Source organism: Rattus rattus, chromosome 3 (assembly GCF_011064425.1).
Source record: "Rattus rattus isolate New Zealand chromosome 3, Rrattus_CSIRO_v1, whole genome shotgun sequence".
NCBI lineage: Eukaryota > Metazoa > Chordata > Mammalia > Rodentia > Muridae > Rattus > Rattus rattus.
The window spans coordinates 67,575,905-67,598,375 of record NC_046156.1 but is presented as its reverse complement, the minus strand read 5'-3'; the positions used below and the strand labels follow the sequence as shown (position 1 = coordinate 67,598,375).

Below are 22,471 nucleotides of genomic sequence, written 5' to 3'. Positions count from 1 at the left end.
CCTGGCAGTCTCGGGAGCAGTGAGGGATCATGAACCTGTCACCGCTGCAGTCTCTAAATTCAAAGCACAGCCACAGCAAACTCGCAACAAACGTTCTTAACCACTGAACGAAGAGACTGGCTAGTGTGGCAAGCACAGCTCAGGCAGGCCTTATCCTTTTCTCCTATTCCCTCTACCTTGCTAAAAACCATTAGATTACATTCCTAAAGCTAGCCACCAAGGTCTATTTCTCTTTTGGCCACTTCCTCCTCTTGAGGTTATCAAGTCCAGCTGTCAAGGTATTAAAGTCTAGCAATCAAAAGCCCCCGTTGGGTCACCTAACCAACATGCTCAATCAAAATTGAACACCTCATCCTAACATGGGGTTTCCCTTTGTACCTTTAGAAACTGCCATTTTCCTATGTGCCATGTCTGTCTGTCTCTATCCAGAGGCAGTCCTTTGTCCCCAGGAACAAATATCCCTTCCACCTCTTCCTTGTTCTCTTCCCATTCTCCCTCTTCCTTTATTTCCTGTCTTTGTCCCTTATCCCTGACCTCTGTCCCTCTGGAGAAAATAAATCTCCTTTGTGCTGAGAACTTGGTCTGGGGGGCCTTGAGCCAATATTTTCCCTTATATTGAGCAATCTTTTCAGTCTTTAAGGCCACGGAGATTTCATATTGCATTTTCTTTTCTTTTCTTTCCTTTCTCTTTCTTTCCTTCTTTTCTTTTTTTTTTTTTTTTTTTTTTTTTTTTTGAGACAAAGTCTTATTATGTAGCCCCAGCAGTCCCAGAATGTGCTATGTAGAAATAGGTTAGCCTGTACTTCATAAAGACCTCCCTGACTCTGCCTTTCAGTGTTGGGATTAAAGGCATATACCACCATGTCCAGCAATATTGTGTTTTAAATTGCTAGTTCTTATGAGTGGTTTTTAAAAATAATTTAGCTTTATTTTTGAGATTATAATTATATCATTCTTCCCTTCTTTTCCTCCCTCCAGACTCTCCTATATATACCTGCTTGCTTGCTTTCAAATTCATAGTCTCTTTTTCTTTAATTATTGGTGTGTGTGTGTGTGTGTGTGTGTGTGTGTGTGTTCCTAAATACAAATACGACATGCTCAGTTGTATGATGTCATTAGCATTTGTGTGTTTTCACGGCTGACCATTTGGCATTGGTTTACCGGTTGGTGTCTTCTTCTCCCATTCTCAGCATTCCTTAGTTGTCTGTAGTTCTTTGTCTTGGCTTGAGGCCTTGTGAGCTTCCCCTGTCCACGTTAGCCTGTCTAGTGATGCCGTCCTTGTTCAGGTCGGGCAGTCTTATTGGTGAGATTTTATGGTGTGGCTTTTGACATTCTTAGGAGACACAATCTCACAGCAAACTCCCTGCTTCTCTGGCTCTTACAATCTTTCCACCCTCTCTTCTGCAGTGATCCCCGAGCCTCATGCGCAGGAATTGTCTTGCAGATGGGTGGGTTGGGATTGGGTTCCTTAACTCTGCTTGCGTTTTATGTAGTGGTATGCATCTGTTGCAGAGAAGCGTCCTTGTGTGGGGGCATAGTGATAAATACTTAGAATGTACTTAGGGATTATGTTGGTTTAGTAAAGTGGAGGTTGTAGATTATCTTCCAAAGTCTCATAAACCCATTAGTGAGGGCTGGATATGACCTGAAGGCCTCCCCCATGAGGACACAAAGATTAGTTCTCAGGGTACCAGAAGGTACCATACAAGCTTCCAAAGGAGAAAAGCAGCCAGTAGTCCTACTCGGCTATGACACCCATGAACCACAACAATGACCACCATGGCACAATAACCGTAAGATTCCAATGATGATACCTTCTCCATCAACAACAGCTCTAAGCAGATTTGCAGCCCTGTGGTGGTTTGAATGAAAATAGCACCCATGAACCCATTGCGAGTCGCAGTGTTAGGAGATGTGGCCTTGTTGGATTGATACGGCTTTGGTGGAGGAGGGATGTTGCTGGGGTTGGGTGTTGAGGTCTCAGAAGCTCAAGCCAGGTTCAGGGGCTCAGTTTCTCTTCCTGTCGCCTGCCAGTCTGGATGTAGAACTCTCAGCTGGAAGACACATGTTTCTGACCTGGATCATGGCATGGGGATCCTGAAAAGCTTAGGCCCTAGTAAAGTTGTACACTCCTTTAGTCCCAAGAGACTGAGGCGAGGGGATCTCTGAGTTCAAGATCAGCCTGGGACAAAGTAAATCCCAGATCCAGGCGTGGTGGTGTACACACCTTTAATGTGAGCCCCGCCTTCTGCTGGAGACCTACATAAGGACATTGGAAGAAGAAAGACTCACTCTTCTTTGCCTGTCTGTACATACTTGCCAGCACGTCTGTTGGAACCTACTTCTACAGAAGGCCAGTTTAAACAACCAGCCTCGTGGGACTGAGCAACTGCTAGATTTTTGGACTTCCCATTCACAGCTGACCACTGTTGGGTTAGCTGGACTGCAGCCTGTAAGTCATCACAATAAATTCCCTCAATATAGAGAGACATTCCATAAATTCTGTGACTCTAGAGAACCCTGGCTAATACAAGGTCCAATCTGAGGGTTACTTTTGGGTGATCCTGCTTCTCTGATCAAAATGCAACTACGGCTGCAAACTTCGAGGACAGCCTTCCACAGTCATCCTTCTCTCTTATTGGAGGACCAAGAATGTATCGTGCTCGTTTAAAATGGCAAAAGTTGGTATGAAAAGCACTACAATCGTTCCTGACAGTAACTGTCTGAGTCTTTGGTTCTTTGGTCTCCTCAAGGGATCATTTGGGGCGGTTCTTGGCACATGGGAGTTAGAAACCATGCTAGCCTAGTGCGAGTGTAAGCGCACACCAACCCCAAGAGGATGTGGATCTCCCAACTCTGATTGCGTGGGAGATCCAGGATGACCTCCAGGGATTCCCAAACTAAGGGTCTGGGTAATAGCAGATTGACCCCAGCAGTCATGCTGCTGTCAGAGAGGGACCTTGAAATTATTCCTTATTCCTGAAGGCCATGATAGACACACTTCCACGTAAAGTGAGCCCAAGCACTTAGAACACCCCAGTGCGTTCAGAATCCTAAACCCCCGTTTTAATTTTGAGCTACCCAAGAGTCCACTTATTTAACTGCCTACACAGTAGTAGTGCTTTAACTTGTGGATCTGACCTCAATCTCTTAAAATTGAATTTTGTTCTTATCTGCCTAAAAACAGAAATAGTTTCCTCAGGCAACAACAGTCACCACTGAAGAGGAAAAGCCGCAGCACGAGAGCCTTTCTGCCTCCAGTGACCCCTCTCTTCCTTTCTTCTAGCACGGCGAACGTGGGGGCTCTCCCCTCACAAGCCCTCAGAAAGAAAGCCAGAGGCTGCAGATAAAGGCCTGTTCATCCCACACAGCCCTTTCCTAAGGGAGCACTCTTGCCTGCTGTTTCAGTTCCAGAATGTGCCTCTCTGTGTGAAATTCTGTATGTGCACCTACGGAACCTCAGATGTGTGCTGTAGGCACATACAATGACTTGTTACATTGCTCTGTCCAGCTTTGGAGCAGTGTACAGGGGGTAGGTCCCACAGTTAAGTGCCTCAAATTTACAGCCTCTGACTTCAAAGCCAGTTCTCCTACCAAATCACCTGTCTACGAATAATCCGGTAAGGAGCTCCTTGAACACATTTTCTTCCTGGATTTCTAGGGATGGTGGCCTTTCCCTCAGTTAGCTGAATACTGGAAAGCTGTATTTGTTTGTTTATGTATTTATTTTCTACAGTGTCAGAGTTAAGCTTCCCCCATGCTGGGGAACTGTTCTACCCCCCTTCCCCCAACCCCAAGTCCTATCTAGTATTTAAAAGAAATTAGACTTTACTGTTTAGATCAGTATTGCATTCTCAGTAAAACTGAAATCAAAGTACAAATGCTCTCCCTGACCCCCTTATGCACACTTTCCCTCCTTACCACCATCCTCCATATCGGGGTACATTTGTTACAACTAATAAACTTACTCCTACTCAGGGCGCATCTTTATCGCCCACAAAGTCCATAGTGTGCATGGAGGCTCATCCTTGCTGTTGCACACTCTGTGCCTTTGAACTAATTTATGACATGTATAATAGAGTACTTTCATTACCAAAAAAGGAAAACAACATCAAAAAACCTATTCCCTAGTGAGGTACTTTTAAAGGGGTATATAAGGGGTATGGGCCCGATATGATAGATACTACTGTAATTCCACCACTTAGGAGGCCTCCTAAGAATGATCAGGGGTTTGAGGTCAAATTAAGCCACATCTGTTAGCGAGCGAGGGAGGGAGGGAGGGAGGGAGGGAGGGAGGGACAGAGACAGAGAGACAGAGCCGAAACAGACTGAGAGAGAGAGGAGAGACGGAGACAGGGAGAGACAGAGATCTCTTAGAATCTAGATTCAATTCCAGGTGGTGTGCCCCAAGTGAAGTTCAGCCTCTTCCTAGCTCGCACATCTCTCCAAGACTCGCCTAGGAACCGGTTCCTCCCCCTTTTGTTTAAGTGTCAAGCGAATGGGTTTCCTGTTGACTCTGGAATATTGTGAAAGGGCAGGAAGAGGCCAAGCCTCCTTGTCTCTCTCACTCAACTCCCCAACCCCTTTATTTATTTTGTGCACGTCTGTTTGGGTTGTGGGGGTGTTTCCAGCTTGTGCTGCTGGAGGGCGGCCTCAGCAGCCCGAAACCCCTCCCCGAGGAGGCGAGGCCGGTTGGGAGCCCGCCCGATCCCAGGCTGGACCTCTGTGGGGCGGGGAAGGGGACCGGACGGGAAGCGAGCTGCTGAGCTGCTGCAGGCCGCTGGTGTCTGCCCAGAAGGCGGGGAGCTCGGCCCGGCCCGCGCCCCAGCTCCGCACGCTGCAGGTGGAGCCCTTCTTCCCCGCCGAGCGCGCTGGCGAGGGGCACCCGCTGCCCGCAGCTCGCCCGCCGTCCCCGGGCTGCGCGGCGGCACCTCGCCCATGGCTGAGGGCCGGCGGCGGGAGGACGAGGAGGAAGAGCTGCGAGAGCGCCGCGAGCTTGGGGGCCCGCGCCGCGCCCGGAGCCGCGCGCTCCCGGGCCACTCGGCTGCAGGTGAGACGCGGGGGACGCAGGGACCAGGGGCGCACCGGGGTTGGGAGCATCTAGGACCCGGCCCTCCGCGCCTGCTCGTGCCGTGCCCAGCACGGCCGCAGCTCTCGGTGTTGCCTGGAGGGGATTGACACCTTTAACTCTTGGAGGCGAGAAGGCGGGACAGTGGCCTTTCCATCCTTAATCTCCTTTTTGGGCTGAGCCCGAGACAATTCAGAATGGTCTCTTTACCTGTTAGTGGCCCTGGAGCGGAAACTCCAAAATTTCCGTGCAAACTAAATCCAAGGCGGCTGGCTTGGAACTTGTGGCTGGGTGATTACTTATCTGTGGGTGAGTCAGAGGCCATGAAGAACTCCCTACGCCTGGCTCTCTCCATGGACCACGACCCCTCCCTTTGGTTTCGCCTGGGCCACCTCAACCTGGTCACACCACGTGCTTATGCTGAATCAAGTCTTGTTTCAGCAGCGGGTGAACTTCGGACCTCTAGTCCCTTCCTTCCCTCCCCCACGGTACTGATTTTCTGCTTGAAAGTTAATTTGTTGAAACTGCCCTCCCCGTTGTAAACAGGGAGTGCCCAATGTTGTATTGGAGAAGGGAATTCGTTTGGATGGAGGTCATTTGGGGGCCCACAGTTAGTTACCTTTAAGATCTTGTTTTGGGACACACCAACGAAGCACGAAGTAGCTTGGTGCAGAAGTGTAAAATTAAATGTAGAGCCCACACTCCTCCTTCCCTTTTCCTGGGGTGGTTTCTATGTGACCATAATGGAGAGGATATTATTGGGCCAGCTGGTTAACCACAGTTATCTGAAACTGGAGGGAAGAATTAACCCAGAGGACATACAAAGAGATGAAGGCATTGGAAAGATTCAAGGGAAACCCATTCACCAGTCTGGAGCCTTCTTAGAAAGTGATCAGGGAGAAGCTCTTCATGGAGAAAGTTGGGTCTGTGGAATTGGAAGGCAGAAAATGGGATTAAAAAGAAGAAGAAAGTCGGTAAGATACTCCCAAGTAGACATTCTAGAACCTTAAAATTAAGTTTCTATGCCTGCTACTGGACCCTTTTCAGAGTAAGACACTTGACTGTTACCACGAACACCAAGTGGTGATAATCAGTAGTTTTGTTCAGTGTAAACCTAACTGAAACAACACGTAACTGTTGAGTAAATAATTCAATACCGTGGAAAAGTTTGCAATGTTGTGCCTTGGTTGCTTACAGATTATAAAAGTGTGGACTCTTGGACTCTTGGTAGCTTTCAGAAGAAAGCCACACTCTTACAAAGGACCGCACCATGGGGTGAAGTGTTGGAATTTAACCTAAATATGACCCAGATATAGGTTCAACATATTTTCAGTGTGTTTTTCCCCCAAGGCCAGCACAAATGGTATTTTTGTAACTTTTTACTAGTTCCATAATGTCTGAAAGCTACCAAGGCCTAGTCTAGGTTCTGTGATAATAGTTTGCCAGGATGAGGTGATGTGTAGCTTCTGTATCCGGAAATAGGTGTTCTCAGCTTTCTTACCCTTCATGAAGGGGTGAGGGGTCAGCAATTCCATGATCAGTGTGAGAGGGTCAGACTTGTGATTTTAGGTTTTATTGTCTTGGGGATAAGTTATTTAGTAGTCGGCATGCTTTATAGGTGCTGCTTCCCTCCGGCTGAATGTATTAACATGTTTTTCAAAGACTTTGCATTCCTTACCAAGCTTGGGCATTACACGCAGTACTTGTCTGGTGTCCTCTTCCAAGAGAGAGTGTGAGCTCACTCAGAGGCCTAACATCCCTAAGTCCCTCTGCTTCTTCCTTAGAGGAGATCGGTGTTTCCTGCTTCCTCTGTCAAGTTAAAGGCTTCCCTTCTCTTTAATCTCCTATGACCTGGGACACACCATAACCTTGGGGCTTGTAAGCTCGAAACGGCCGGTGAACTTCCTCACCCTGCTAAATTACGTGTGGTTAATTACAAAGTGAAGAAGGCTCTTCTAACTTATGCCTGAGTAAGAAAAAGAATATATCAGTTCCTTAGAGTCATAGCATGCTTCTTTCCCTCCCCTTCTCTCTGGATAGTTAACCATTAAAAACTGAGAGAGAGAGAGAGAGAGAGAGAGAGAGAGAGAGAGAGAGAGAGAGAGAGAGAGAGAATGAATATGTTTGTATTTCTAGGGACTGAACTCAGGCCATTGTGTATAGTAGACAAGTGCTTTCCCACTTACTATTAAGAAACCAGTTTTGAGACTGTTTCCTGTTTTTTCTTTACAATTTACTATACACATACACATTTCTACGCAATATTGTTGAACTTTGTACCTTGACTTGGGTAGCATCGTCCAGAATGGATTCTTTTTCTCAAGGTCATACCCAGTCTGGCCTCAAATTAATGATCTGTTTCCTCAGCCCTCTAAGAGCTGAATTCACAGGAGTATGACACCGGTGTTCTCTTTTTAAACGTCATATTTTTTCTTTTTCTTTTAAAAAAAATATTTATTTCATGTGTGTGAGTACACTGCCTCTGTCTTCAGACACACCAGAAGAGGGCATCAGATCCCATTACAGATGGTTGTGAGCCACCATGTGGTTGCTGGGAATTGAACTCAGGACCTCTGGAAGAACAGTCGGTGCTCTTAACCGCTGAGCCATCTCTCCAGCCCCCACTTTTTCTTTTCTTTTGTTTCATAGCCAACAGGTACAGGGCATCCTTAGAAAATAAACATGATTTTAGTAATCATTTCATCTTACACGTAGGGAGGCTACTGATTCAGCTCTTACCTTCTTCATAAAATGTATCTGTAAGTTTTCTCAGGTTTTTGCTTGTTCGTAGAAGCAGGGGACATGCTAGAGATTGAGCCCAGGGCCATACCTATGTCATACATAAGGTCCTTCTGGCCCTGGTTTGTTGTTGTTTTGTTTTTGTTTTAATTTATTTTTAAGGTTGTAAGATATTACCAAGGACACCAAAGGGACTTTTTCCTCATATTTAGATCAAGTTTTTTTTTAAAGTCTATTTCAATCCTCTCCCTCACCCATTACTTCTTGGTGCTCCTATTTTGCTTTTCGTGATTAAGAGAACCACATAGAATAAGTTGTAGCATACCGGGGGTTACAGAGAGGGGGGGAACATGAGAGAGAGAGAGAGAGAGAGAGAGAGAGAGAGAGAGAGAGAGAGAGAGAGAACAAAAGGATGAGGAAGATGAGGAGGAAGAAAAGGCCATTTGAAAGCTTGGGGAAGTGGCCTCATTAATTTTCGAGCAGCCAGGCGAGCACGAATTGATGCTAGTGGTCACTGTGGTGGGAGTCTGGTACCATCACTGTTGGTGGTGTGATGCAAAATCCTGATTGCCCCACTTGACAGTTAAAGTGTAAAAGCCAGACACGTTTGAACTCTTGGAGCATCTTGCTGACCCATTAAATGTCACTCCCTAGCAGGCAGACAAGATGTGGATACGTGAGCCAAACATTTCTCAAACTTTTCCTTTGTGTACCAGAATTGCCTTATAGGGGTTGTACAAACACAGATTGCTGGCTGCCCTCTTAAACCTCTGATCCCCATTGGTTTGGGGATAAGGTCTGAAAATACTCCTTTTTTAAAAAAAAATTACGACTTGTTTATTTTGTATGGGTGCCAGAGGACAACTTGCTGGAGTCTTCTCTCCTTCCACCATGGGGGTCACAGGGATGAAACTCAGGCATTTGTCACCTTTGTCCACGCTGGGAATATTCTTTCTATGCTCCCGGATGTTTTGATGCTCCTGGTTTTTTCTTTCTTTTTTTTTTTTTTCTTTTCTTTTTTTTCGGAGCTGGGGATCAAACCCAGGGCCTTGCGCTTCCTAGGCAAGCGCTCTACCACTGAGCTAAATCCCCAACCCCTTGGTTTTTTCTTTTGAACAGACCAGTAGAAAAACACTGAGATAAACATGGAGAGATCCACAGACAAGCACACAAGGTTATATTTCATTCTGGGTTTCTTGGCAGCTTAAGGGATTCCATGGTTGATTTACGCGGGCCAGCCTAGACAGTCAACGACATTCTCTGTTCTTGACTTTTTTGTCATTGGCCAACGGTTCTTCATCTATCTGCGCTGCTAAGTCTGGTGTGCTGGCATCGCCGTGTTGGGCTGGTTGGTGCTGGTGAAGAGGATCATCTGGAGGCCAGGGGAAGGAAAAACTGGAGTGAGCAATTCTTTCCTGGTTCCTTGAGAATGCCTTCGCCTTTTAAAATGGAAAATTTCCTATCCCAGGAAACCCGGAAAGGCCCATCAGGGTCATCCTCTGTAAACCTAAGGTTGTGATCTTGGAGAAAGAGGGAGGAAAAGGAAGATTAAAGATGGCTGATAAAAGTGCTTACATCAGAGTAAGAGTCACTTTTTGTTTGTTTGTTTGTTTTGATTTTTTTTTCAGTCAACATCGTAAGATCGATAACGACACAGGTCTGTGGGTTTTCATCCCCATTGTGTAGAATGGGTCTTCTTCAGTATGTTTTCATTTAACACCCTTTATGGCCTAGAACAATTTTCATATACCTCTAGCTGTATGGGCCTCTAAAAAACGGTAACTGATAAGAAATCATAAAGAATCTATATATACCTGTATTATTTTTACTTATTAAAGAAAAAAGCAAATTTGCATCCTCTTCAAGTAGGTGTGTTTTTTAAAGTTAAATCTTGGCTGAGATGTTTACTGTCCTGGGTGTTACACATCTTGAGAGAGTTGTCAGTACGGAGAGTGTGCTGCTCACAGAGGCACACACGAGTCACAATGAGGGCCTGTTTAGGGCTGACTCAAAGACTGTTGGAAATTCTCTTCTAGTCCCAAGACAAAATTCGTTTAATTAATCGTTTCAATAAAACTTAAGCCAGTATCTCATACAGCAATTTGAAAAGTACATTCCAACCCATTGCAATTGAAATGTATAGTGATTTGATACATTGCTAAAGAATGGTATTAAAAAATATTGACTCCGTTTCCATAATTAATCCATGTTTTATTTCTATAAAAGCAGAAAGCTTCTTCTAAAAGCACTGCAATTTGTAATATAAAGTATTCTCAAATATGAGCCAGGGTGTTTGGGGACCTGTTTATTGGTGTTGATGGTGTGGTGGTGTGATGGTTCTGTGCGTGCATGTATGTGTCCGTACATGCGTACATGCATGTGAGTGTGTGTGTGTGTGATGTAGACTCTGTGGCTGTTCTGTCCTCAGAACCAGGGCTGTAGTGAAGCTCTGGGCTGCAACATGGACAAGAACTGTCAGAAGTACTTGAATCTGCTGCACATTTGATTTTGAATTTATTTTTGTCCCTTGCATGTTCAGAAACATTTTACTATTCCCAGACATTTTTGCAAACACACATTCAATTATATGAACCCGTACAGGAGGCAGTCCATATTTTAAGGAGCTGTGGTAGATACATTATGCTTTCCCTCCATTCTTTTTATAGATTGTTGGAGAGGTTTTTTTTGGAGGGGGAGAGATTTTTTTTTAACCAAGGTATCTAAACTTTTGCAAGTTACGTTGCAAATATTTTCTACTCTGAAGCTTATCTATTTCATTATTGTTTTCTTTGTCAATGTTTCTCATTTTAACATAGATGACTATGTACAGCTTTTATAATTGTGTCCACTTCCTCTTCCTGGTATCTCTACACTAAATCCTGAGAATATTTTTCCCTGTAGCATTTTATTAGAATACTCCTAGAATAGAGCCAGACACTTGTAAATGTTTCTAGTTATTAGTGTTTACTTTCTATCAGCTCTTTGCTATTGCTACTTAGTTAAATCTGAATTTTTGTTCTGTCTGGAGATTAGTTGTGGACTTTGTTTCAGTAGAAGAAACAACAGGAACACACAGTGTCACCACTCAGCAATCATATGTGATTGCTGTGAAGTGAACTCTGCTCTTGGAAACGCCTTAGTCCTACCAGACTCCCAGAGACTGAGTCTGGTTCCCTATCTTGGCATTCTGTAAGCCATCAGATGGTGATGATGATGATGATTGTTATTATTGTTATTTTGTTATTATTACTAGTGCATAGCTGTTTTGCCTGCATGTCGGTCTATGTTCCACATGCTGGTACTCCTAGAGGTCAGAAGACGATCTGGAGTTCCAGATGGTGGTGAACCTTCATGTGGATGCAGGGAATAAAACCCAGATCCTTTCTGCAAGAGCTCCAAGTGCTCATAACTGCTGAGCCATCTCTCCTGCCTCTGTACAGATTATTTTAATACTGCCCAGTAGTAATGTTTAGTTTTCATTATTGTCACAAGTGAAAAGTTTGCTCTTGACTTAATTTCAACCAATCAGAAGTTGACAGATTACTTTCTCTTTCTCTCCTCAGTCCTGGAGATCAAACCCAGGGTCTTGAGTGTGCTAGGGAAACACCCTAGGGAGGCACCTTAGCCACACAACTATCTTTGCTGTCTTTTGCATCCTCCTCTTCTTTTTAAAATTTATTTTTAAGCTAAAAGCTGACAATTTTATTTTTACATTTCACAGTACACATGAAAACTGCACTTTATCCCACTTCTCCAAAACACAAACACACACACACACATACACACACACACACACTCACACACACACACACACACACAATGTGTATAAGTGTTTGCCTTCGTGTGTGCGTGTGTTCGTGCGTGCGTGTGCACTCGCGCCTGGTGCCAGCTGAGGCCAGAGAGGGTATCATGTCTCCTGGATGAGTTACTAACTGTTGTATGCTTCTGTGTGGGTGTTGGGAACTGAACACAACAGCAAATCTTTTACAGACATTTAAACAAAAGCAACAAAAAGTGGACTTAAACTAAACACTAATAACTTTGTAAATATTTACAACATGTCTGGCAGTGTTCTAGGAATATCATAATACATGGTTACAGAGAAAATACTCCCATGACCTTTAGGGATAGATTAAAGAGCACAGGGCAGCGCTGTGTAGCCCACACTGGCCTCTGGCTTGTGATTCTCCTGCATCAGTCTCTAAAGTGCTGGCTTTGCAGGTGTGCCAGCCTGTAATCTGCAGGACTCACAGAACCTGTTTCTGCTGGGTATTCCTTGCTCCTCTTTTACCCACTGCGCTTCTGTAGCTTTATCAACCTATGTCATTCTAGGGAGAACATTTGCATTCTGTTTTTCATCCTAATTTCAGCTATGCATCTAGTCTCAATTAGCTTTGTGACCTTCAGCAGTTTACAGCGAATTCCTGGGCCTTTTGCTCTAAGGTTTTGTGTTGCTGGGGTGGATGCCCAGAGCCTTGCACACGCTGGCCAGGCGCTCTGCCGTTGGCCCAGACTACTTGTGCTTCCTTAATGCTTACTTCCTGTCCTTATTGTGTTGTAGGATCCCACCTAGCATACTGGTAATCTTGCATTCACCTACCCGGCCTCTTTAGGCTTCTTGTGGCTGTGGTGGCAGCTCCTTGAATATTTCTTGCTTTTTATGCCTTTGTTTTTGAGGAATGACAGTCGGATATTTTGTGCAATGTGACTTTATTGAGATTTGTCTGACAATATTTGAGAAGCCTCTATCTGTTTATTTGTTTTTATTTATTTATCTATTGCATGGGACTGTGCAGCTGTGGGTGTGCCGTAATGGGCTTGTTCTCACTCTCCCCCTTCAAACAGAGGCAGTCTCTTGGCTCTGCTGCTGCGCCAGGCATCAGGATGACTTGCCCATGAGCTGATGGGTAATTGTTCTGCCTCTGCCCTCTGTCCTACTTTAGGAGTGCTAGGGTTACAGATGCGTGCTATTTCATCTGACTTATTATGTGGTTCTGAGCATTAAACTCAGGTCCTTTCCCACCTGGCCATCTCCCTGGCCCCTGCTGTTTTTCTAGAGATTAGGCTGGGTGCCAGGAAGACCCCGGCGTGACGTGCTCTCTTTATCCAGTATTGAGGACATATACAATCCATATTACCTATAGCATTACCTATAGCATTGACTGGCAGGTTTCTGTGCTTCAGCTTGGCTCCCCACGACTTCATACTTTATGAGGTGAAGGAAGTCACCCCGTGAGCCGCCCCAACAGAGTAAGATGCTTTGACAGACCTCTTTGACATAAAGCATCTCCATACACTAAAAAAAAAAAAAAAAAAAAAAAAAAATCTTCTGTATAAAAAGGCGCTTTTTGGTTTCTTTTTTTTTTTTTTTTTTTTTCTTTTTGTTTTCCTTTTTTAGACAGGGTGTCATGTATTTTTGGGCTGGCCTTAAATTTTCTATGTAGCCAAGAAGGACCTTGAACTGGTGATCTTTCTGCCAGCATCTCTTGACTGCTGAGATGACAGGCAACTGGCACTTGGGTTTCAAAATTCTGGAAATTTCAAATTCAGGAGCTCCATGCCCGGGAGGCAAGCGTTCTGCTCACCAAACATCATTCCTGCCCCCCCTCCCCCCGTCTTCTCGTCAATTCGACAGATCAATGGGATGCTTGGTCATGGAGAATCTCAGTTCCTCTACCCTAAGTCTTCGTGAACATTCTTCCACCCTTTAAAAGGGAAAGACGTGACATGTACACCTGAGGTGAGCCTACAGCTAAAACTCATTCCCACGAGGGTGCTCTATTAACAGGTACAGTGACTAATCTACATTCCTTTCCAGTTTTGGAAATGGAGAGGAAGTCGGAGAACTGGGGAGGACTTGGAAAAACACTGGACTCTGATGAGTCAGATAGCGAGTTACTGTTTGATTGTGCGATACGAGCCAGGCGGTTTGCTAGTTGTTTTACATATCTTTTTCTCATTCCGCCTTGGTGTGTGTCCTGTGAGGTAGGTGTGACTCTTCCCTTCATTTTGTGAATGAAGGGCCCAAGACCTGCAAAGGGCAGATAATCCACTGAAGGTCCCATAGAAAGTGATGGAGTAGGACTGAGGTACACTATAGGCAACTGGTCTACCTGGCTCCCATTCGTCATGCCTTCCCTGAGCGAGGAGCACCTGTGTTACTGAGCGTGGCAGCATAGTTACCTGTGGAGCTGCTTCCAGCCTGCCGATGAATTACAAGTAGTGTTGGGTGGGGTTTCTGAGAGTTTTGTTCTTTAAGGCGTTAACTCAAGGCTAGAGATATGGTTCGGCCGTTGAGAGCAGCAACTGCTCTTCCAGAGGACCTGGGTTCAACTCTCAGCCCCCACATGTGGTGTCTAATAACTGTCTGTAACACTTGTTCCAAGACCTGACATCCTCTTTTGGCTTCCATGAGCAGCGCATACGTGTGGTACACAGACATACTTATGGTGCACAGACATAGCATGCTTAAAAAAAAAAAAAAAACCTTAAAGAGGTTAGCTTACAGAATGGCCTCTTTTCTTTCTTTCTTTCTTTTTTTTTTTTTTTTCTTTTCTTTTTTTTCGGAGCTGGGGACCGAACCCAGGGCCTTGTGCTTGCTAGGCAAGCGCTCTACCACTGAGCTAAATCCCCAACCCTTGCATGCCTTTTCTTATCACTAAATTATAACGTACTTTGTTAAAACAAGATTGCCTAGACCTGGCCTGGGGAGGTATCTCAGCTACTGGCTGCTTTTTAGACAACCTGGTACCTATATGGTGGCTCACGGTCTGTAAAGCCAGTTCCAGGGGATCTGATGTGCTCTTCTGGCCTCCTCAGACAAATGGTATAGAGACATGAATACAGGCAAAATAAAACACACACAAACACACACACACACACACACACACACACACACACACACACCCCAGCCAACAAAAACAACACATGGATCCTTAAAATATTTCGGCTTTATTTTAAAGACCTTGGACAAATGGCTTTAGTTTTATGAGTGCCTCTACTAATTCTGGTTACCTCTTTTGATTGGGATTTCCAGAGGCTGATGACGATGAGTGTGTTTGTAAGTTAGAAGCTTGTGTGCATTAAGGAGTCCTAGTTACCTCTCAACAAGTCAGGAATATGGAGACAGCCTTTTTCCCTCCTGGTTTTGGCATTTGCCTAGTACCAGCTTAATTGAGAATAATTGAACGGAAGCCAGGGACGGAGGTTCTACTTCTCTTCCGATGCTTTTAACAGGTTATTGTTTGCATTGCTAGTGAAGACCACAGTGCCTGGACTGCTGCTGGGTGGGGGTCCAGAGTCTGCCTGATTTCCGTATGGATGCCTTCATTGTAACAGGGTTCCAGAAGTTACATTAATCATAGAGTCATTGTATTTGGAAGGTTGCTAATTTTAACTCCCTCCAACACCTGTTGAGTACATTGTACACAGATAGAAGATTCCTTTTTTTTTTTCTGTAATAAAAAAAGTAGTCCTTTGAAAGTGTTACCACGTCACCAGTGTCCATGATTACTTCTTATAATGAGACTACATCCTTTGCTGTTCATTTCTTCAGGAGGACTTGTCATGTAGTGGAGAGAGCTGGAACTCTGGGGTTACAGGACATGTGTGGCTCAGTTGAGTATTACCACTGGAGTGGAGAATGTGGTCTCTTGATCTCTGAGTATATTCTGTTGAACTAAGGTGTTTGGTTGCTAATTTAAAGTGTGACTTATATTCGACTTTTTTTGTTTGTTTGTTTTGAGACAGGGTTTCTCCCTGCTGCCCTGACTTTCCTTTATACTTGATCTGTGGTCCAGGCTGGCCTTGAACTCACAGAGATCCACCCACCTCTGCCTCCTAAGTGTTGAGACTAAAGGCATGGTTTATATTTGACTTAATAGGATGCGTGATTTGAAATGCCTTAATAGCACAAACATGATTTTATCCTCCTCCCTGTACTATTTCTTTTTTGTATGAATTCTTCATAGCACAGCATGTTTTCCACGTTTCTGCAGCAGCAGGTAGTCTCCAGTGCGTCTCAAACTTCATTATGTCCACAGATTTGCTGGAGACCCTGGGAGAGTGCAGGTCCTGGTTTCATAGGTTTTAAGATTGTGCATTTCCCCCCTTCCGTTCTCCCCTGTTCTTCCTGTTCTTCCATCCCATCCCCTTCCCTCTCCTCTCACTCTGTGATGGGGCTTCTTACTGTGTCCCAGGCTGGTTTTGAACTCCTGCGCTCAAGGGTCTCTTGTTCCACTGGCCTCCTGAATGGCTGGGACTACCTACAGGCCACTCCTTTGCTCTGCAGTGGAACTCAGCATTTCAGAGGTGCTGGTGCTGGTGATTGACCTTGGAACAAATTGGAGGACCAGGCACTCCCTGTCTATCCTGAGGGGCAGTGGCTCTCACTTCTGACAAAGTATTAAACTCAACCAGGAAGCAGTGCACATGTACCCCAATCCTGGGCCTCGCAGCAGGCTAAATCCTCAGCCCTTGCTTTTGAGACAGTGTCTGGCTATGTAGCCCAAGCTGGCTTCAGACTCATAGGCCTCAAGCTTGCAGGCCTCTAGCTTTCACCTGCCCCATGCTTAGGATTATAGGGTGTGTGTGTGTGTGTGTGTGTGTGTGTGTGTGTGTGTGTGTGTGTGTGTGCCCTACTGTTCCTTAGTTTTAAACCCTGACTTAATTTACTGTATTATATTTACTTGTATTATTTTATTCTAAGCTGAGCTGAATCCTATGTATGCAAAGTTGAGAAGCCTCTTCTGCTTATGGCCTGCCCCACTGAGGGGAACTTACTTATCTAAGGAGCTGGAACTTTGTGCTTTCCTGTCTTATGTGAGTCCAAAGGGCATTAAATGTTTGTCATATGGTACCAGCAATATAAGCTGCACTGGCTTACTGCTGTTGGCTTGTGTGTAGTATTACACGGATATCAAGTCCAGCTTCCTTCCAGTGCCTTCCCAGCAGCCATATGTACTTGACTGTCACCATAGAGAGGCTCTGCAGGGGTGCTCGGGGTGGGAGTGGGGTGGGGGGATGAGCTCCCTACACAGAGGGAGAGTCAAGTAGTTGTATATCTGCCATAACTTCTTGGAGGCAGGGGCTCTGCTTGTACAGGAGGGCACAGCCATTGTGTCTCATCAAATTGATGTCTAAAAACTTTAAAGTTCAAATTCCATTTGCATATTTACCTCTGAAAAGAACACTAATCATGAAGTAAAGCGGGAGATACTGGAAAGATAGTACCATGAGAAGTGTTTGCAGCTAAGCTTGGCATCGTGTGACAGGGTTATAATCTCAGCACTGAGGAGGCTGAGGCAGGAGGATCACAGGGTATGGGCCAGCCTGGGCTAGGTCTCAAAAACAAACAAATATCCCCCCCCCAAAAAAAACCCAAAAACCCAACCAACCAACCAACCAAAACAAAAACAAAAACCAAAACAAAAACACCAAAAACCCACCCACCTTAGGAACCCAGACAGTGATTGCAAAAGCTTCAAGTTCCCCAACTCCCCTCTAAACAGTAAGAAGAGATTTGTGTAGAGGATGGGGAGGCATGGGAGGGGTGAAAGAATTGCTTGAGTCCAGGAGTTCTAGGCCAGCCTTGGCAGCATAGTGACTGTTTAAAAGAACAAAGCAGGGACTGGAGAGATGAGTTGGTAGTTTAGGAGCACGCAGATTCGCTTCCACCACCCACAGTGCAGCCCATAACCCCCTGGAACTCCAGCTCCACTGGAATCTGACACATTTGCCCTCTGAGGGCATGGCACGAAGGTATACATACATATATACACATCTAAAGTAGTAAAATAAATCCCTATAAAGTATTTATATAGAGGACTCTTGAGGAGGGCAAAATAGTTCATTAAGTAAAGGTGACAGACACCAAGCCTGACCATGTGAGAGGAAAGGGCTGACTCCCACTTGTCTACTGACATTCACATGAAGGTCTTGGCATGACAGCCCATGGTCACAAAACAAACAAACAAGTAAAAATATAAATACATAAAATAAACAATGGTCACAAAATAAATAAATATGTAAATAGTAAATAAATAAAATAGATGAGTCTTGGGGCTGTAGAGTCAGCTTAGTGGTTAAGTAGCTACTCTTTCACAAGACCTGGGCTGGATTCCCAGCATCCACGTGGTGGCTCACAACCATCTGTAATTCTAGTCCCAGGGAATCCAACACCATCCTCTGGCTTTTGCAGGCATTAGACATGGGTGCGCTGCACAGACATATATGCAGACAAAACACACACACATACAGCACAGACACACACACACACACACACACACACACACACACACGCACACACGTGCATTACTTAGCTGAGCACCCATCTATTCGTTATTCAGACTCTCTGGGCTCCTTGCTTCTCTTAGGTCATAGACAAAGCCCTATACCCTCTTGTTTCCTTCTGTTTTCTTTGTTGCGTTTTCAAACAGGATTTCCCATGAATATCTGGCCAGGGGAATTCCATATTCTTCTTTGTCAAAATGACTAGAAACAGTAACTTTACTGAATTGCTCAGATACAGCAGTAGTTAATAATGTTAAAAAGGAATGTATGGTTAACACCAGGACTGTGGAATAGAAGAGAGCCTGGAGTGTTCTACTTTATATTCCTGTCCTGTTTGAGTTTCAACCAAAGTGCTTACTATTTTTGAAGGTTAGAGAAAGGAAAATAAGTTTAAAACATGAGGGTGAGGAGGTCAGCTTGTCTTCCATACAGAAACAACAAAGAGAAGCAACTTACGGCTTCGTTCGTACACATGTTCATATTACTTTAAAATGGTATTTCCCTGAGATGAGTTACTATAAAAAAAATAATAGCAAATGCTGTCCTGTTGATAAAAAAAAAAGTGATTGATAAACTGTCGAGCAGATAGATGATCATTGGAAGGTAGCATGTAATTGTGTTTCCACTGAAGCGCATTTTTCAAGACGCTGCCTAATTCATCATTCGTTCCTGAATTTGGGCTTACCCTATTCACTTGTTTTCACCAATGCCATAATCATTTGAAAATCAGATCCTTATTTCTAGTCTCTGTTGCCTGATGAACATAATTAAAAGTCCCAAGTATTTCCTGCTTTATTTTTTATATGTATTTTATATTTTTCTTGTGACCTAACAGAACTTCTGAGGACTAGCTCACCCTCAGTGGGAATAGTGGAGCACATCTTTAATTCTGAGCAGAGGCAGAGCAGAGGCAGAGAGGCAGAGAGGCAGAGAGGCAGAGAGGCAGAGAGGCAGAGAGGCAGAGAGGCAGGTGGATATCTGTAAGTTTGAGGCCGGTATGATCTACATAGCAAGTTCCAGGACAGCCAGGATTACATTGAGAGACTCTGTCTCAAACAGTAAAAGCAAATCTAAACTAAACTAAATTAAATATTCAACCTCCTACTAGCCAGCTGTCCTAGTAGTTAGCATTGACTGTCAATCAATGTGACAAAGCCTAGACTCACCTGCAGGATGTGGTAAGAGTATCAACTGAGTAATTGTATTTATCTGTTACTGTGTTGCCGACTTGCTGAGGCATGTCTAGATTGCCTTACTTGATCTGGGAAGACTGACTCCTGCAAGAAGTGCCATTGTCAGTGAGCTAGCCAGCGAGCAAGTCAGAGCCTTCTTCCATGGTTTCTCTTCAAGCTTCTGTGTGAATTCTTGCCATGATTCCCCTCCACGACAGATTGTGACCTGGAAGTGTGAACCAAATAAATCCCTTTCTCCCTTAAACCAGTTTTGATCAGTGTTTTATACAGTAATAGAAAGAAAATTAAGGGGCAAGAGAGAGATTGTTCAGTAAGGAGCATTGACTGCTCTTCCTTAGGACCTGCATGGCAAGCCCATCTGTAACTCCAGTTTCAGGGGACCCAATACCCTTCTCTGGACTCGGAGGGCACTACACACATGTAGTGCACAGTTATACATGTAGACAAAATACCCATACACATAAAAAAATTAAATAAAGGAAACTAAAATACCAACTGTATGACCACGCCCCTCTGTCTCATAATCTCCATTGACAAATACGAAGGATATGGACGAGGGCCCCAAGTTTATGACTGTGACAAAGTTTTATTGGCACACAGCCGCACACATTCATTTACATATTATCTATGGCTTGAAATACTTGCCGGCTTGCCTTTTAGAGGGAAAGTTTGCTAATTCCTGTTTATCAGATTTCCTTTCAGGCTTAAAATTCTTGGTTTTGGGTTTGGTTATATAGGCCAATATCCCTTCTTCTTAATAAATTACTAGAAAGATTCAACTGAAACACCATAAATTATACATTGTTGTTTGTTAGCCGCCTGGACCTGACATAATTTGTCACTAAGGCAGTGGTTACAACAAGCTTTAACTGTCGCCCTGGTATTGAGCTGGAGAGGTAAGCACAGGCTCACCCTGCTGCTCTTCTGGGATCCTGGTTGAAGGAGCAACCCCTAACTGGGTAAGAACAATGGACAGGAATACGAGTGCCAGCATTTAGAGCCTCTGCTTAGAGCCTGCAGGCTTCACTCTCACAGTTCTTTGGCTAACTCTGTATGAACAGCACAAGGTCATTAGTACGATTAATACACTACATAGGCCCTGGGAGTCATGGGGATCTTTAGTGGACGGGTGATCCATTTACAGGGGAAACAGTAATGGTCAGGGGGAGCAACAGTGCCTTCACAAAGCTTTGCTAGTTTGAAGAGGTTGAAACCTGTTTTGGAACCCTTCGTGCAGTGCTGTCCACGGACTCCCCGTGATTAAGAAGTAACTAGAAAGTAGCCCTGTGAGCTTTTGGAATATACTAGTCTTCATAACCTCCTTATTCGAAACTCAGTAGTTGTGGAGTGTGTTTTTAGAAGTTTAAAGTGGGGGTTGGGGATTTAGCTCAGTGGTAGGCGCTTGCCTAGGAAGGCAAGGCCCTGGGTTCGATCCCCAGCTCGAAAAAAACCAAAAAAAAAAAAAAAAAAAAAAAAAAAGTTTAAAGTGACAATGTGAATGATTTAGATCAGATCCACTCAGAACTACTTGGTTATTGGCCGAGGCTCTTCAAATGGTTAACGTCTTTTTCCTTGCATGGCACTGATTTAGAAGTCTCGGAAACAAGAGTGAATTTATTTTCCTTGTTTGTGGTCTTTCATGTCAGCCCTCTCCGAATTAAAAATAACTTCACTGAACTCCAAGGGACATAGGATATTTCTCCTAAAATCCAAATACTTGCCTTTGACAATGTTCCACCAAGTTTTAATTTCCCAAAGTTAAGTATTTTTATTATTCCAAACTCACTCACATAAAAGTTCACTGATGGAAGAACCGCTGACATTTCTGGTTACCTTGACTATTGATCGACTGACACAGAGTTTTAGTGACATTCATCACCTGGGAAGCTCTATAGTGGTGCGTCACAGATTTCGGGTCAAGCTAATTTAAAAAACACTTAGCTTTAAAAGATGATCGCTGTTTGCTTCAACAGAAGCCGTGGAACAACAGCCAGCTCAGAGGGTGACAGGGAGGGCCAATGGTGAGGGTGCCCCGGTCGACTGTGAGGATGCTGTAGTCATGGGTGGTAAGGGTGCTGTGGGCAATCGTGAGGGTCTGTGGGGGCACAGAGAGTTTGAACTTTCCATGTTAATGCCATCTGTGATGTTTGATTTTCTTTCAATAGCCAGAATCCAGGAAAATGTTGTTTGTTTGTTTGTGTTTGTTTTTTAGGGTAAATGTCCCTTGGCCCTCCCCTTATGGAGGCAGCACCCATGACATCGGAACAGATTCCTTTGCTGTCACTGCTGGGGTTCTGTGTGCTCATGGGGTTCTTGAATATTTTGAAGAATTACAAGATCAGTGTGTGTGACTGTGCAGTTTTACATTGTGTTGGCAATGTGAAGATTGCCCATGATTGAGCAGGGTCTTTCTCATTTCCTGCCCCTGCGCCTCCTCTTGAACCGTAGCACACACATGCAGAACTGGAAGACCTCTCGGATTGAACATACCTGCATTCGTTTCCTATTGCTTTTATTACAGTTTGCAAGTTAAAGGCTTAAAAGCAGCCTGAAATTAAAGAGTGTATACAGTTCTGGAGGTTCAAGAGTAAAATCACTCTCACTGCACTCAAAAGAATGTCTGGCAGGGCTGTATTTCATCTGTAGGCTGCACAGAAAGAGCATGTCTCTACCTTTTATTTATGTAGAGACAGGGTCTCTCACCATGTAGCCCTGGCTGGCCTAAATCTCACCCTGTAGACCAGGCTGGCCTGGGAGTCACGGAGACCCTCCTGCCTCTGCCTCCACAGTGCCAGGATTGGTTGTACACCGGCAAGGTTTTACCTTTTAGATTTCAGGAGCCAAGTTCTTTTGCATCACTGGGACATCTTTTGGGTCATCATGTCTTAGGAGCATCTCTGTGATTCTCCTACCTTAACCGATTCTATAAGCTCTGCCATTACTTAGGGTTACCTACGTAATCCAAGACAGCGTACCCACTTTGATGCCTGATCTTATGTGCAAGCCCCTTTAACTCCTGTGAAAACACGGGCTGTGGGGATTAGGGTATTGGAATGCTTGCAGGTGGCGTCGTTCTTCCCACCCCCTGATCTGACAGCACAATACGTCCATTCCTCCTCTCCCTCCTTCCTCACTTCATTTCATGGCACCTGTGAGCCTGGTCGTTAATTTCTCTTCTCTC

At 44.5% G+C, this 22,471-nt stretch overlaps 1 protein-coding gene across 1 annotated transcript in view; it reads left to right on the top strand.

Moving 5' to 3' along the window:
* Nucleotides 1-4,544: 4,544 nt before the first annotated feature.
* Sh3d19 (SH3 domain containing 19) overlaps nucleotides 4,545-22,471 on the top strand; it is a 163,383-nt gene continuing 145,456 nt past the window's right edge. The window contains exon 1 of the mRNA XM_032898150.1: nucleotides 4,545-5,050. Within this exon, the coding sequence (XP_032754041.1) occupies nucleotides 4,939-5,050 (112 nt within the window). The 5' untranslated portion in view covers nucleotides 4,545-4,938. The remainder of the gene's footprint in view (nucleotides 5,051-22,471) is intronic.